At 31.0% G+C, this 17901-nt stretch overlaps 1 protein-coding gene across 7 annotated transcripts in view; it reads right to left on the bottom strand.

Annotated features, from left to right (window-relative positions):
* Positions 1–640: 640 nt before the first annotated feature.
* The window catches only part of SNX14 (sorting nexin 14), a 62051-nt gene continuing 44790 nt past the window's right edge, over positions 641–17901 (bottom strand). For 6 of the 7 annotated variants that reach the window (XM_006926338.2, XM_006926340.2, XM_006926339.2 and 3 more), the window contains 12 exons: positions 15986–16187; positions 13342–13425; positions 11785–11885; positions 9749–9860; positions 8865–8905; positions 8603–8722; positions 6475–6598; positions 6056–6220; positions 5784–5879; positions 3245–3336; positions 2561–2617; positions 641–1595 (listed from right to left, as the gene is read on the bottom strand). In XM_006926338.2, coding sequence (XP_006926400.1) covers positions 1557–1595; positions 2561–2617; positions 3245–3336; positions 5784–5879; positions 6056–6220; positions 6475–6598; positions 8603–8722; positions 8865–8905; positions 9749–9860; positions 11785–11885; positions 13342–13425; positions 15986–16187 — 1233 coding nt within the window. In that variant the 3' untranslated portion in view covers positions 641–1556. Of the gene's footprint in view, positions 1596–1963; positions 2029–2560; positions 2618–3244; positions 3337–5783; positions 5880–6055; positions 6221–6474; positions 6599–8602; positions 8723–8864; positions 8906–9748; positions 9861–11784; positions 11886–13341; positions 13426–15985; positions 16188–17901 lie in introns of all 7 variants that reach the window. The other variant, XR_001518209.1, reaches the window with a different exon arrangement.

Raw genomic sequence — 17901 nt, 5'->3', positions numbered from 1 at the left:
CATAAGGGTGGGACCCTAATCCAACAGGATTGGTAGCCTTATAAGAAAAAGAAAGAAATTTCTTTTCCTTTCTCCTCCCACAGCTGGCACAGAGGTCATAAGCATAGTGAAAAAGTGGAGTCTGCAACAAAGGAAGAGGCCTCAGAATAAAACCTACCTTACTGGCGCCCTGATCTTGGACTTCCCAACCTCTAGAACTATGAAAATAAATTTCTGTTATTTAAGCCAACAATCTATGGTATTTTGTAATGGTCACCCAAGGAGACCAACAGACCCATAACAACTTTTTTCTCATCTAAATAAACAGAATATTGCAATTTATAGGAGAATAATGAGAATGTCATAAAAGGGGCTGTAAAATGTTTTATTTTTCCAATTCACCATGACATTTGAAAAAATAATGTTCGAAATGCCATGGATTTAAATGTGAAAAATAAGCCTGATTTTTCTACCCATCCCTGAGAAATTAGTTAATGTTTGAGGTTTGGTTTTACAGCACTGATTCTCAGCAACTCATATTCTAGAACTTTCAAGTAATTAATAATATGATAGAACTACTGACAAAACCTTTTCAAAAATTTACAACACCTAATGACCATTTTTTAAAACCTTAGAAAAAATAACAATATCACTAAATGGGTAGTTTTCCAAATTATATTTAGAGTGCCCACAATTTAGAGTGCCTAATACATGGCCGAAACTCAAAAAATATATTCTGAATGAACAGTACAACAAATAACCAAACACAAATGCTCAATCATGAAAGACAAATTTTTTTCAAGAAGAAAAGCATAAAATGGTAAGGAATTGTAAGTAGAATTCCAAACACTGAATCTTGAAAAATAATCATTTAAATTAACTTTTTTTAAGAGATACTATTAATTCCATATTTTTCTTTTGGAGAGACAACTGATAACATAAACCAAAAATCTACTTGACTAAATTGCTTATAAAAGCTTTTGAAATATAATTACATACATTCAGTAAAATGTAGCTGTAACCACACAATCACAAATATTTGTAAATACTCAGTTTTCACACCTGAGGGCTATAACCCGTCAATAATCCAGCAAGAGTAAGAAGTCCTTTGTTCTCAAAAACTCATAAAGGATGTCTTCTTTATAGACACACAGTTAGCTATGTAGAAAACAAAGGAAAACGGGAAAATAGATCTACTAAAATGTATGAATTCTAAATGAGAAAGCAAATCAGACCTTGCATAATTATTTTCAAGGTGATACAATAAAAAAGGTTATCAGTCTTATCTGTTTGCTCTAAGGGGATTATAAATTATCTCTTTAAAAAATGACAATAACAAGTAATATATGTTCTAATAAAATTTGAATAACAGGTGTAAAATGAAAGGCTATGAAACCCAATCACTTTTAATCATTATCAAGTATGTTAGTCTTTATTAAGACAAAAAAAATCAAAATTTCAGACACTGAATTACATGATATATACAAGAATATACAAAAGTTAAAAGAAAAAAACAGTATCTATTACACTAACACAGAAGAAATTTCAACTGGTTATTCTATCCCAAATCCAAATGTTTACATCCAGGATGTCACAGAGGTAACTTCCTTTTGTACCTATAAGTAAAAATAAATCTATTTAATTGAAGACAAAATAGGTTCATTTATAAATTGCCTAACAATTCCACAGTTCTAATGTATTAAAATTCTAACCTAAGACATATACATTTAAATTATGTAAAAAAAATCAAACCAAATAAATTACGTGGCCTATGCCACAGATAACATTTATGCTTTAGAGATGAGAAAAATGGGAAGGTATAGTGACAGACCTTACAAAGTCTTAAAAAGAGAGCCGAAGGTTTCCTGGTACTGATTCCCATATAAATTGAACATAAAATGTCTGTAATTATCCCACTGTTTTAACATATATATAATAGTAACATAATATGAAAGCTCATAATTAATAGGTAAATAGTCCAAACCTGGATTCTTCTACTCTATGAAACTGACATTGCTATACCACAACCTTGAAGAGTAGTTATTTCATCTGACCAAAAAATAGTAAAAAATATTAGTCGAAAAATAAAAACAGAAAAAAATAATAAATTTTTGCTCAAACCTCAAAGTCCTCAAGATTTAATATAATAATAATATTACCATCCTCCAATTCCAATTCTTTTTGTGCTCTTGGGTTCATATAAGCTCAACTACTTCAAAAATACTCAAGCCTGACTTACGCAGTATTCAATTATAGATGACAGCCTGAAGAGCTCGGCCCATTCTAATGCTACAACTTAACCTTACATCTTCCTCCGGAAAGACTCTACAGGGTATAATAATCCCTTTCTGCTTGTAATAAGGAGGGGATGAAGTCAAGGCAGAAGCTATTCAGTTCCTGACCCCAAAATCCACCCTATGTTTGAGCATGTTGAATAAAAAAATATAAAGTGCCACTTGTTAAGGTTGTTCATTTTTAAAAGAATCACAGTCACAAGAATTTCCTTAATTTTTGTGTCCTTATTAAAATAAATGTCAGCATCCCATTAAATATAAAAAGAAAATTTCTGCTTTTCAGTTACCTTATTCAGCTCTGGAAACAGTTCTTGTATCACAATGTCCAATAAAACATAAGTCAGCTAAAAATTAATAATTTTTAAAGCATTAGACAAAAAGAAAAACAACCAAGACTGTGGTTACTTCTAAATGGGAAGGCAAAGACTAGAACTGACAATATAAAACAAGTCCAAAAGTAGCTTCAACAGTATCAATAATGTTCTCTTTTTAAGATGAGTGTATTAACATGTGGACATTTTATTATTATGCCTCATAACTCATTTTGTGTTAGATATTTTATATGTAATAAAAATTTTAAAGAAATAAGTATGATACAAAATTGCCACTCTATTAATATCTCAACAGAATATGTACTCTAAACATAAAAATGTTAATTAACTGTGGTTATTCTATGTAATCTGAATGATGTAATTCTTGATTTGCAAATTTTTACTTTGATTCACGAACTTTCTGTACATTCCAAATTTTCTACAATGAATGTTTATTTTAAATCAAAACAATTCACATCATAAAGAAAAAAGGTTATCAGCAAAAAAGGAACACAAATAAAACTTTTTTCTATTTGAACACTGGAATTACATTGCCTTGATTTAGTAGTGTCACTTCACAATTAATTATATACCAGACACCTTACTGTGTCATTCACTAAACCTATTCAACTCTAGTCAACCTGCTTTAATAAATTTTACCTGCTTGTTGAGAACTGGCTGCTGTAAGCCATCAAATAGAAGTCTGATGCTTTCATACTTGGCTTCTTCACCAATACACTTGACGATCAGGTCTATACAAGAAAGCCACATGTGAAACAATTACATATTATAAAGTAACTTGTCATTAACTGGATCAAACAAAATCTCCACTCTGTTTCCCAGATATGAAAAACTGTAAATCAGAATTTCCTAAATCAGGGTTTCTACAAGGGTTCTATGGTCAAGTTGAGAAATGCAGTATCGTGCATCCTCTTTGGAGATTCGCAAAGCACAAAGCATACTGCAAGCCTACTGAATGCTGTAGTAAAGAAATCTGCCTATATACTGTATTAAGTGAAAAAACAGAGTTGGAAAATCATATATATTGTATTATTCCATTCTGGTAAAACAAACAAAATAAACCCTAAAATTATGTCTGTACATTTATAAATACATGTATAGAAATGCACAGAAAAATGTCTGTGAGGATTAACACCAAACTGGACCATGTGGCTACTTCTTTGTAGTGGGAAGAGGACGGCTTCTATTTTTTACTTTTTATATTTTCCTAATGTTTGAATATCTTAATATCAAAAAACAAAAGTTTAATTTTTAACATAGGCTTTTCTTAATAACTATGACTACTTTATTTCTGTACTTTTTACATAATTATTATTAACCATGTTCGGAACAATCCTTTAGGAAACTGTTTAAACACTAATTCAAGGTCCAAAAGTTCCAATTCATGTTTGACTGCGCAGTTGTCATTTATCACTCCTGTTACTACCAAAAAGATCCTTTAGTCATACACACTAGTGTAGCTCTTCTCAAGGTATAGTAGGCAGCAGGACTCCAATGGTCCCGCAAATATGTCACTTTAATTAGTCTGATTATAAGTCATCGTTAAAAGAATCTGGCTATTTTAGTGTGAGTAGAAACAGCCTTGTCTTAAAGTTCTTAGCACTAACATTATAAAAACCAAATTTAATTTAACTAATGAGTTAATATTAAACTCTCTGCTGCATGTTTTCCCCCAAGCAGGAAAAGAAAATCATTCTCATGTAAACAAGGTGCTCAAATATTTGTCCCTTTCCCCTACAGTCATAATGAAACTCTTAAGGCTGTTCATAGAAAATTCTCACTTTATGTTTGCTTCTACGAGGTAAATCTAACCCCAAGAGGTAAAGGCCAAATTGAATTTACAATAGCATAGTAGATCCTTGATATTCTCAACCTTGCAGCCCAATATGGATCTTTGTGAATCCTCTAATTCACAGAGAATATCCTAATTAATATGTGTGAAACATAACAGACAAAAGTAAGAAATTCTTTCAGATCCTTCAGGACTCACTAAGAAATGAAAAAGATAATAGAAAGGCATGCTAAGCTTACTCACTAGCTAAATTACTCCTTCCTGAACGTCTTAAAGTAGATGTGATTCAAATTTGTGCCTCAACGAAATAACAAATTATTACATTCACTGGCTTTCCCTGTTGTTCCTGAATATCAAAACTAAGAGTGCCCAAACCATGAATGTTATATGTATGATACTATAAAACAGGTAAAAAATCATTTCATCGCTTACAGAAGACTTACTCAAAATAGCTTCTGTTCACTTTTACATTTAGACCAGGGATTTAACTTGTCTTCACACAGAGCAGCAGCAGGACTATTCTGAGACTAATTTTTCAATGATGAGAATTCTCTAAGGTACAGTCCTAAGCCCTCTTCAATTCTTACTCTATACTTTCTTCCTTGGCACTATTATCCACTCACACATGACTTCCATATCTCTATAATGTACCATCATTCCACTAATTTCCTAACCTGGATATCTAAATGCTTATTAGATATTTCCTCCCAAATAATGCATAGGCACTTCACACTCAAAATGTCCTAAACTAAGTACCCTCTGCTTTGACCCCTTGACATTTGTTCCTTGTATTTCCCATCTTAGTTAGTGGTTACTACCATTCATTTACTTAGTGGCCCGAGCCTATCTCTTTTATAGGAAAGGTGATCATTCTCCTCCACTGAGATACTCTATGACTTGAACATGCCTCTATTATCACATGTATGTTCTGTCTGCATGTCTGTCTTCCTGCTAGACTTGACCTATCCAAGTACACTTTTTATGCCCCTTGCACTCTGCATAGTACCTGGCACATGGAAGGTACTCAATAAATTTGGAATAAACTTTGATCCTTTAGTCATAAACACTAGTGTAGCTCTTCTCAGGGTATAGTAGGCAGCAGGACTCCAACTGTTCTGCAAAAATGTCACTTTAATTACTCTGATTATAAGTCAACGTTAAAAGAATCTGGCTATTTTAGTGTGAGTAGAAACAGCCTTGTCTTAAAGTTCTTAGTGCTAACATTATAAAAACTAAATTTTATTTAACTAATGAGTTAATTTTAATTGGCCCTTATAACTATTTCTAAAATGAAAACTCATAGTAAAAATTAGCCTCAATAATTACTATATATTGTGATCTCAAAGGAGTGTTAATCTATATCAAACTACTTCTTAAATATTATACCTGGAAGGTAATTCATCATTTCTTCAAAAGTCTGTTTTGCTCGTTTTTGCTTATCTTGGAGAGAGCGAGGTTCACTATTTTCACAGAATACAGCATCTAAAAAGAGAAAAAAAAAAATGTTTACTGGAATTTTCACCTATTATCTACAAGTATTTCCTCAGAGTGGACATACTAATAAACCAAAGAAAAACAAGATTTCTCACTCTTTTATATCCCATTAAAATCATTAAGAGTACACAAAATATGAAACAAACACATAAGAAAACACAAACCTCTGAAAAGTGTTATAAGTGAGACCAAACGGTGCTCCTGAAATAGCTGTTCTAGTTTACAGTGAAGATAGTAGTCAGTATACATTTCTAAGGTGTTTTTAAAGAGTATTCGAGTTCCCATTAGGAGATGATGAAGCCAGTCAGGAACTTGGAAAACCACTCGTCCTGAGGATTACATGGAATACTTCATTGTTAAGATAAATATTTTCCAATATAAAAAAATACAAATGGTCAATATTTTATTTGTAAACACTAGGAACTTTAAATGTTCAAGACCAATTGTACTGAATTTTTATAAAAGTAGTATCTTCAATTTAAAAAAAGTTACAACGGGACAATACATAAGGGCATTAATTTGCATCACAGAAGAAATGTGATGAATAAAAAACAGGTTTCAACAGTAACCACATAGGTCTTACCTACATACATCAGGTAATCATAAACTCCTTCTACAGTCATCATCTCCATAAAATAATTCTGATTTTGCTTTCTTTCTGTATTCTCAGCACGGTTTGCATTATTCTTAAACAGATCATTGAATAGCTAAAGTAAAAGTTGAAATAATAAAGAGACAGGTAACATATTACACCGGCTGATAAAAATCACTAAAGCTAAAATGACATAGAGCAAACGCATTTAAATTTTTTCAAACAAAGCAGAATATCAGATAGGTTAAGATCTGCCTCCAAAATTCCACATTTATACCCAAAATTGAATTTAAAAAGTGCTCCCCAAAATATTACATAAAAGTCTGCATTCATTTTAGACACAACAGATAATTCATTACCCATAAAGAACCCCGTTTACACCAAAAGTAGCAAATGAACATACAAAAATGTATAAATGTATTAATGATAGCTAATTTCAAAACTAACATGATTTGGAAATTATAAATTGCTATTCAATTAAAGGGTGTTTAGAGGTGAATATTAAGCCTTAAGCAAAGCTTATTTGGACAATAATAGTCAAAGCCCAGAAAGTGATTTTTCACAATCAATGTGAAAAAAATAAGATATGAAAAATTATTTATAGTAAAAATGATGAAATGCAACAAAATCCCAGCTCCACTTACCCCCAAAATAAGCAAAAAGAGTCCATTTTCAATAATAACCATCAAATAGCAGAAATTAAGGAACTAAAAATTTAAGTCTAATAGAAAAGATCAGCAAGGCCAAAAGATAAAATGGAGAAAAACCTTTGGCGAGATTGATCAAAAAATAAAAGAAAAAGAAGACACAATGTTAGGAATAAAAGGAGACAGCTACTGATGTCAAAGAAAATAAAAAAAGAATATTATTGTCAACTTCAAGCCAAATGATTTTCAAATTTAGATAAAATGGAAAATTTGTTGGAAAATATTATCAAAACCTGACTCATTAAATAAACCTGAAGAACATTATAATTAAAGAAATTAAATTTGGTTGTGAAAAAACCTTCCTGCAAACAAAATAAGGCCTAGATGATTTTACCAACAAGTTTTATCAATTACTTAAAGAACTAATAATTCCAGTTATAATTCTACTAGCAAATAGAAAAAAATTTAATAAAACCTCGATACCAAAACCCCACAAGGAGAGAAGAAAGTCCACCCATAAACACGGATATAAACTTCCTTAACTTCACATAAAGGATATTTACAAATAAAGCTACACTATACTATTTAATGGTGAAACACTGACATAATTCCCTTTGTACAGGTCGTAGCCATAAATGAAACAAAATCTGCCATCATTTGCAGATAACAGAGTAAATCTAAAAGAACTGATATGTTACTAAAATTAATACAAGTCAACATGCCTTATCTCATCTGATCTTGGAAACTAAGCAGGGTCGGGCCTGGTTAGTAATTGGATGGGAGACTACCTAGGAACACCAGGTGCTGTAGGCCTTAAAAAAAAAAATTAATACAAGTCTAGCGAGAATATTGAATAAAAAATCATTCACAAAAATCAACTGTATTTCTGTTTACCAACAATAAAGTTATAAAGTGAAAAAAATATTAAAGATACCTTTTATAGTAATAACAAAAATGAAGGTGTTTGTGGGGAGAGCAAGGCTGTCCTTTAGCTCACACAGCTCCCCAGGCTGGGCACTACTCTGGCACTAAAGTGAGCTTGTGGACAGTGCCTAACACTCTTTAATAGGCACACAATAAAATAGTTGTTTCATGAATAGATGAAATATTTTATAAGCCTTAATGTTAGTAATACTATCAAATAAACAAATACTTTATAGTAAGTAATTCTTACTATATTGGAAGATTATTGGAAGTTGGTGATTTACTACCTAAGAAAAGCACTTTAAAAAATCCCACAAATACAGAAATGGTAGAAGTTTGCAAATATATTATCTAAAGAAATATTTACCCTGTTAAAGCAAAGAACCAAGTAACTATATATAGTACTCCCCTTACATTGTAAAACTTATATCCATATAAAGGAAATATAAAGTCTCATCCATTTCATTAACACAGGATTCTCCCTACAACAGAAAAGTCACCTCAAGTAAGACAACTACAAACTTAATGGCTAAGGCAATACGCAGTACCTTCTTGTTGTTTTCTGAAGTAGGGCTGAGAATTGTCAGTTCTGGTTTACTTGGTTTAGGCTTTGGAGATTCACAAGAATTAATGAAATTCATGATGAAAGGTTCCAAATGCTGACCTTTCTGTGGTAATACAGAGATTACAGTATAAAAATCGAAAATCAAGATTATGATTCTTAGTCTCATATAACCCATTAAAACTCATTGATATTTAAACACACTTATAACTATCATATTATAGAATATTCATAAATCAGTTATTCACCTCTTTCATTAGTTTTCCAGGAACAGACTTTATAATTTTTCCTGTAATTAAAAGTAGAATATTAATTTTATGAAGGTATATCATATACCTCATAATTGCTCCTATGAATACTTCACTAGGTAATTTTAAATACTAAACAGCCAAGTGAAAAGTAAAAAATATTTATAATTGACAATTTTACGCTGAACAGAAATGTACAATAACTATGGTATTATTAACCATTTATAGATACAACATTTGGGATTTACTTTAAAATAATCCAGTGGGGGAGGAGGTGGGGTAAGAGGTGGAACAAGACAAGTGTTAATAATTGTTGAAATAGAGTAAGGAATTCATTATACAAATTTTCTATTTTTATGAATATATGAAATTTTACATAAATGTTTTCAAAAGGTTTTAAACAATGGTGAATTATAAAGACATCTAAAAATATACAAAAGTTTATCAAAAGAAAAAAGTTTTAAGACTTGCTACATTTAAACTGGCTATTTGAATAGTTTATATTCTGAATTTTAGATTAAAAATATTTTAATCCTGTTTACCAAAATTTATTCTTGATTTTATCTCCAGGTTCTTTTATTATAAAATATCAAACATCTTGAGATTTTCTCAAGCATTTAGAAATGACTATGAAAAATAGTCAAAATTGATAAATACCACTTAAATTTCTTTCAGTTCAATTTACAAAAAGGAGACTTATAGCAATAGCAGGAGTCATAAATATAGTGACTATTTTACAACATGCAAACTACCCAGCCCTCCCATCGAACTCCTTTAGAGTTTGATACATGGCTTCACTATATAAACTATTTTTCTAAATTAATCTGAAAATGCTGATCCTTTTCAGTTTAACCTCTTACATACGATTCTTTAAATTGACTTACCAAGGTTTACATCTGGTAGTATCTTATCCAAAAACTGTGTTTCTCCACCATTGGGGGAGAGAAAATCTGCCAGAAGTTGACTATTACTCAGTTCTGGATGCTGTAGAAGTTTCTTAAATGAACAAAAAAAAGGAAAAAAAGGGTTTAAAAATTTAGAAAGGTGATCAAAACTATTTTTAAATGATTTTTTTAAACCAAGAAAACAATTTTAAATCCTCAAAAGCTATTTTATATTCATAATAAATAACAAAATTATATTTATAGAAAGAACAGTAACACACAGCAGATAAGACCTTAACCTCTATAGTGAAACATGAATGGGTCTGAATTCTGGCTCTTCCATTTGCTAGCTGGGTGTCCCTAGAAAAGTTCCTAAATTTAGCATAAGAGTCAGTTTCCTCATGTGTAAATTGAAAATAACACTACCTACTTTATAATATTATATAAAGTAGGAATTCCCAATACCCAGGCCTTGGCCTATTAAGATCTATGGCCTGTTAGGAACTGGACCACACAGCAGGAGGTGAGTGGAAGGCAAGCAAGCAAAGCTTCATTGGTATTTGCAGCTGCTCCAGAGCTAGCATCACTCACTGCTTCAGCTCCATCTCAGATAATCAGGCATTAGATTCTCACAGAAGCACTGGTCCCTAGTGCCAAAAAGGGTGGGGACTGCTGATATAAAGCATTCAGCACCTACCTGATATACCTGAAGGAAAATTAAACAATAGCTAATATTATTTCTCAGTTTCTCAATGATAAAACAAGTATTACAATATCATACAACTTCCCTGATAATTAAAAGAAGTTGGCATAAAAGAATTTTGCAGAAAACTAAATGTGAAATGTGAAATACCCTATAAAATCTGTTGTCTGTTCTTCTTCCAACACTATTTTCTCAGAAGACAAACTGACTTTTTAAAGCCAAAATTAAGTCTTACCTATTATTAATTATTGACTAGAAATCTAAATAAACAAAATACCAATATTATGACCTTTAACTCTATATCAGAAAATATTTCTTATAGAACGAAGTACTCTAGTTCTTAGAATTAGTTCAAATAATGGGTTAATGACATCGACAAAGACACAGGTTAACACTAGTAAATGGTGTGTTCAAATATCATTGTAGTTAATAATTCATATTTCAATTTTCACACCATCAAAAAATTATATAAACTCTACTTTCTGGGTTAAAGTATTCAATAGTTCAAATGCAAGAAATAAAATGTAAATAACTATTTATACTGTTGAAAATCTTTATTTAAAAAGTACTTGTTTTGACTATGAAGTAACCAAATTTAACTGAATTAACACTTAATAAAAACTACAAAATTCTATGACCAAAAAGATTTTTTAAAATAAAACAAAAGTATCCCCTCTACTCCTATGCATTTGATTAACAAAAGATAGTCATTAATTTTGGAGGCATCTCAAATAAGTTACTTTTAAGCTGATTGTACCAATAGTGGAAATAATAAACTAATTACATTGTTTATATAACACAATGAATACACACTAAGAAAAAATGGAATTCAATTCCAAGTGGTAAGTGGTAGAGAGTCAGGAGATCCCAAGAAACTGGAAAAACATCTTCAAATTGCAAAAGGAAAAGAACTGAGGAATAAAATAGGAGTGAAGGAAGATTCCAAGGTTCAGAAAGTGCTGAACACAAAATCAAATAAAAAATAAGACAAAAATAACAAAAACTCCCCAGTGTTCTCAGAATGTAATCTTTTATACCAAAGTTTTTTTCTCTCTTCAACACTCTACATCAAAACTAAGCCCAATATAAGACTTTTTTTCCTCCCTCTAAGAAAATATTTGGTGTTTCACTGGTTACCAATTGAAAATAAAGAAAAGAAAAAAATGTATCCTCCTGACAATTCATTTCCACAAAGAAAAAATTTTTAAAATAAAAGAATTTTAGAAAGTCACAATGACAAGTATTTGTGAAGCAAAGCATATACATACAAGAGAAAAAGACAAATAAGAGAATGCTATGATTAGCAATGATTTAAATTAAGTTAGTGCTATACCTGTAGATATTCTTGAAATTCTTCTCTCTTCGACTTTAAGAATTCATAATTTTTGGGGCCAATGATTCTCTTGGAAGGAAGCTGGGCATCAGGAAATGTGCCTGAAATTAATATACATTAAAGTTATTACTATGTTCTGCTAGTATTTTAAAAATTTACTTTATAATTTATTGTGGCAAATTCAGAATCACAGTGCTGCATTGTAGAGATGTGGCATTATCCTTTAAATAATCCTGACATCAGACAACACAGAAGCCTAGACCAGAGAACCTGAGTCTACCTATTGATAGCCAAAATAGCACCACTCTTCACTGACATAGTTATATTTAGCCTTCTATACTAGTAAAAAAAAGCTTCAAAAAATTATCATGAGATTATTTTGAAATCTCAAATGGGATTCTATTTGACAAAATTTTACTAGAGAAACATCTAATCTCTCATGGGGGAAAACGATAGCATTTGCCAATGCTATATAAGCTTAAAAACAAAATTTTAAAATCAGGGACATGCTTTCTCAGCTAGAGCTGATTTCAGAAATTTTAGTATCCAAAGGGAAAACATTGTTGGGAATCCAACCAACTTTGGTTAATCCAGAATTTTAAAGTATGGAGATAAATGATCTTTCAACTAACTATAAACAACAAAGAAAAGATTCTCAGAGAAAGAACATGACAAGAATAGCACTGCATCAGATTGGCAGAAACAAAGAGAAAACCATTTAAAGAGAAGTACAAACTCAAAATCGAGGCAAAAAGTATGGAGTGAGTCTTGTATTTTTTAATCTTCCTATAATCTCCTTATCACGAAATCTGTTCTTATAGCAAGGTTAAGAAGGTTCCCTGAGCTACTCAATTCAGAACCAAACTGAATTTGGATCAGGGAACACTCCACAAAGCTGTTCTAAAATAAAAAGGTTCAGAATACACAAATCAAACTCGCTAATCTATACATAAAATGACTGAAAATACTCCATAACTATATCCTTGCTATTAACTTAAATAAATGGAGAGATAAGAGAGACTTAGCAGATGAGAGGAAGAACTAAAAAAAAAAAGGTACTCTCCTTTTCTGATTGATCTACCCTCAAAAGCATTCATTTACAAGTTTTGTTTCCAGATCTAAATCTAAGAACTAAATCAAAACATTTGCCACAATGCATAAATATGTCTAACCAAGGAAGATGATGGTAAAAAAACAGAGCAACTCTGAAATGCATGGTTTAAATTATCCACATCGTCAAGATAAAAACTTAACTGAGGAAAAAAAAAAAAACTAAATTGGAAAGAAAAACTTTTCTAAAATACAGTTAAGAAATAGCTATCTTTTACATTTTATTATTTAAAAAGCAAGAACTGGACATTGTAAAAACTTTAAAAATATAATCAGGCAGAAACAAGATTAAAATAGTATGTTTCTATTTTCAATAGCAGTGTACACAAGTGTCACTGTTACATTTCCTTGATACCATGACTTAAAATGAAAAATTTAATCTGGTTCGACAGCTTTCAAGAAGGCTCATTTTGAAATGCAATGTTTTATACAAAGAGAACAACATACCATGAAATTCTGTTAGTTTTGATTCAAGTACATAGAATTCAAGATATCTTCTATAAACAGACCAATGTTCAGGCTCATGCCCAACTGTAAATTGAATAAATACATACTGAGTAACAAATAATTTTATAAACTACTACTAAAAGGATAAAGTATTTAAAACATTAAGTATACAAAGCTAGAAATTATTCCAGTTTTAAAAATATATTATTTCTTCACATCACATTAACATATTTTATCCCACATTTTAATTTTAAATTATTTAGGAGACGGATAAATTTTACCTATTTATGAAGTTATCTCACTAATATACACATTTTTCTACAAAGACTCATAGAGCTGACAGCAACTTCCAAAATTATGTAATTATGATCAGTTTTAAAGTGACACAAATATGATGATGTATTGCATAAAAAATTTATAATCAATTTTGGATCTCTCAAATATTTCCTAATTGTCCTGATCTAATACAGTACAGAACAGCGCTATCCAATATAACTTTCTGTAAATTCTGTATTATCTGTATTATCTGCACTAATATAGTAGCTACTAGCCACATAATATTGATCACTTGAAATGCAGCTAATGTAAGTAAGAAACTGAAATTTTAATATAATTTAAATTGCCTCAAGTGGCTAGTGGCCACCAAACTGGACAACGTAAACTGATGGTTTAACGAATGATTTGGGTCAGACTGCCTATTCCAATCCTGGTTCCTCCATTTATTATGTAAACTTGAACAAATAACTTAACCTCGCTGTGCCTTAGTTTGCGCAGAATAAAAATAATTGTACCTATTAAATGAAATAATCCATCAAAAGCACTTTTATATAGTGTGCAGCACAGAGTAATCACCCAAAAAATGTTAACTGCTATTATTCACATCTCATGTCAGCCTAGCATTGCTTTGGAGATGCAATGGATCAAGTTAACTAAAAACCACAACCCAAAAGCAATACCTGTATTCAAAAAACAAACAAACAAAAAGTCTGATATGGCCACAACCTGGTCTTAAAAGATCTGTATTATATTTAGTTTTGGTTTTTAAAATCCTGAAATTGTTATCTTGCTACACACATAAATCAACGTAACATTTAAATGATACACTTTTTATTCCTCATAGGCCACTTCCTCAGAGCACATTACATTGACTGTAAAAGTCTACAACACTGCTGACAAAAATTATCCTTGGAATATAAATTTTAAGACTTTTGTGGTTTTAATTTTAGGGTTAAATAATTAAGCCAAACTTTTAAAAATAAAGACCAAAAATTAAAGATGATTTTCCAAAGGCAAAAACAAAAGTATAGTCTCAAAATACTTAAAAGTATATCACATATAAATCTGTAAGTCCTTCAAAAGGAGATAAAAGTTACTAAATTTAAAGTTACATAAATTTATTTATATTGATAGGCATTTATAGCTGAATAGTCAAAAGTTTTAAATAATTTCCTGAGAAACAAGAACCATGTGGGAACAGTCAGACTTTAAGTACTAAGCACAGGAAGGAATTAAACCCAGAAGCTAACCAGAGTCTTTTCAATTCTTTCCAATACTTAAAATACCAATCAGTAGAGACCACAGACAAAAGATGTAAACAAAACTATGTTTGAATCAGACTACAATATTAACAATGGTTTGTCTATACACCTATAAGAGTGTTAAGACAGAACAGCAATTAGCAAGACTGAATGGTGACTGTAACAAAATCAAGTAGCACTGACTCAGAACTGGATAGAGCAAGACCCTGCCCCGTACTTAGCTACAAAAGAAAAAATAGCCAGCTACTCGGAGCATTCGTCCTTCCCCATTGCTATGCTTTATGTTCTTGAAAAAGGATCAGCTTCTGAAAAAAAATTTAAAAACCTAATACTTTCTGAAAAATAAATAAGGGGAATCATTAGCACTGACCTTTACACTATCACTTAGTCACTTCCCTCTCTTAACCATTTCCTAATACTACCATGTTTTTTCCTTCTTTCTTCACAGAGGAGGGATAGTTCCCGCCTCATGAGCTCAACTTTACTTTCTGCTCATCATTCCCAAAACTTGTACAACTTTGATATGCTTTTGCTTACACCAACTGCTCCACCTCTTAGACAAAGCCTAGGGTGGTGACTGTTTATCTCGCTATGGATGCTGTTTATTCCCCTGTCACTATTACATATTCTACATTTAAAACAACCAAAAGAAAAAAGATTTTTAAAAAAAATGAAGAAAATCTGTGAAGCTGTATTTGATCATATTTTTATCAATTCTTATTTTCTGACAACGATGGCGGAGCAGAAATGCTATCTTAATTAAATTGGTAAAATACCTGATATAGTGTTATACGTATTAATAATGGTCAAATAAGTTTAATAGCTAATGATGACAGAAGCAAAACCATTGAAAAGACATTATATAAAATGCCTTGATGGATTGTCAGGTATCTTGCAGGAATCTACTCAATAAGTGTTGATTGAACAAATTAACTAATAGCGATAACCTAGAAAACCCTAAGCTTTCATTTAATTTTCTGTTCTGGACAATTATCTTTTAAATATGCAATCATACTCAACAGTTTGAAATGACAAAATGTTTTATCATCTCTGATAAATACAGATTAATGAGAATCTTCTTAAAAAGTACTCAGAAAGCTTCCTACCTGCTCTTCTATCATTCCTTTCAACATCAATACAAAACACAGGTATTCTCTCCTTTTTCTCCCTCCTTTCAGAGGAGGGATCTTCAAAAAAATCTACATATGGAATGCTAATTTTCCATGCAGCAAGGTTTCGGGGAGTATTAGGTGTGCTCACAGCTTCCACTGGAGAATCATCTTCCATTACAACAATACCTTCTTCAATCTGGGGGAAAAAAAAAAAATCACCAGGAAAAATGTAATATTTCCAGGACCTTTAGACCTATGAGATTCAACTATAAAATAATATACCCATATAAATTCTATAATTTTTTTAATGCTTCTGAAATTAGGTGATATCAAATTTTCTACTGAAAATATAAAGATAAAAAATAAAACTGACGAGTTATTAGCATCAACTCCAGGTTTTGTTACATCACCTATGTGTGAAAATTCAATAGAAAATAGAAATTTCAGATTACTGAAAAAGATATTAAAAATATACAAATATTGAAAAATATTTTGCTTAGGTAATAAAAAGTAAAATTAACGTACTGATATTTTTTCATTTAGGGATGTAAAATTTTACAAATAATAACAGCCATCAATGGAGACTGTACCAATAAACTGGATCCATGATATACTGCTGGTTACTAGATATACCAGCACAACTCTTCTGGAAAATGTCTTGGCAATGTGTATTTATTTATAAAGAGCCATAACTAGTTTTGACCAAGTTATTCCATTTCTGAGGATTTATTCTAATGAAAGTATTTATTCCAAATAAAATTTTTTAAACTGTGAAAATGGCACAAGTATAAATATATAAATAATATAAAATTAGAAAAGTAGTCTGAAAGGGACCCACCTCTATAAAATTAAAATTTTTATCTTCTGACTTTTAAAATGTTAATAAATATTTAAAAGAATAAATATTTTTTAAACATTACTTCAGGAACAATGATTTTTAAAAATAAATTTTAAACATTTTCTAGAAATATACACTTAGAAGGAAAATAACTGTCTCTAGTTCATTAAATTGAAAGAGAACTTCTGAATTGGCACATTATAACATTTGGTCACCTAGATATCTCCAATTCATGTTAAAGGGGTAAGAATATTGCAGATAAAGACACTTTTTAAGGCAATGAGTCAAAGACTGTAGCATTTAAGAGAATTCTGAAGAGCCCAGTAAGAACAAACCAGTAGTGAGTGGAGAGGAATTTCTTTCTGGAATTCTAGCACCCTACCTTCACTCTCGGTTCTACTCTCTTCCCACACCTGGTAGCCACCTCTCTTCTAAGTGAATTCTTTTACTCCCCACACAGTCCCTTGGCAATTATCCCTTTTTCTGTTCTTGTCCTAAAATGGCTTTCCATAATCCCTAATAAGACCACCAGTGATCTCGGGAAGACTTCTTAATGCTCTCTTGAAAACACAAAAGTCTTCAAGGGCTATGAAACATGAAGCTATAAAGACAGATGATAGGTGTTGCATTCTGCCTTTTTTGGGGACAAGGATATCTCCCTATAAACCTGGAAGGAAAAACAGAGAAAAGCATGTGAGGAAAACTCCCATTCTGTTGCCTGGTACAGGCTACCCTGAGGTATAGAGCAGCATTTTCCACAGTTATTAATCTGCATTTTTTTTTTTCAAATGATAGGCTCACGTTTAATTTTGAAAGATTTTACCAAATTTCCCTTTAAACAATTTATGCTTCTACTAAAATATGAGAGGTCTTTTCCTCAAAATTAAACTGTATTTTTGTTAATAGATTTAGGTTCTGAAAAGAGGGTAAAATAAAAAGTAAAAAATTGCAAGTAAGTAAATATTGTAAACCAAAAAATTTCCTAAAAAGACTAAGTACTTTTTTGTTTTCAAAGAGATGTTCCCTCCACAAAAAAGGATGAGAAATAAAGGAGGAGGATAAAAGGCAAGGA

Source organism: Pteropus alecto, unplaced genomic scaffold (assembly GCF_000325575.1).
Source record: "Pteropus alecto unplaced genomic scaffold, ASM32557v1 scaffold7, whole genome shotgun sequence".
NCBI classification, from domain to species: Eukaryota; Metazoa; Chordata; class Mammalia; order Chiroptera; family Pteropodidae; genus Pteropus; species Pteropus alecto.
Note: the sequence above shows the minus strand (reverse complement) of the source record. Positions and strands in the feature narration are given on the sequence as shown.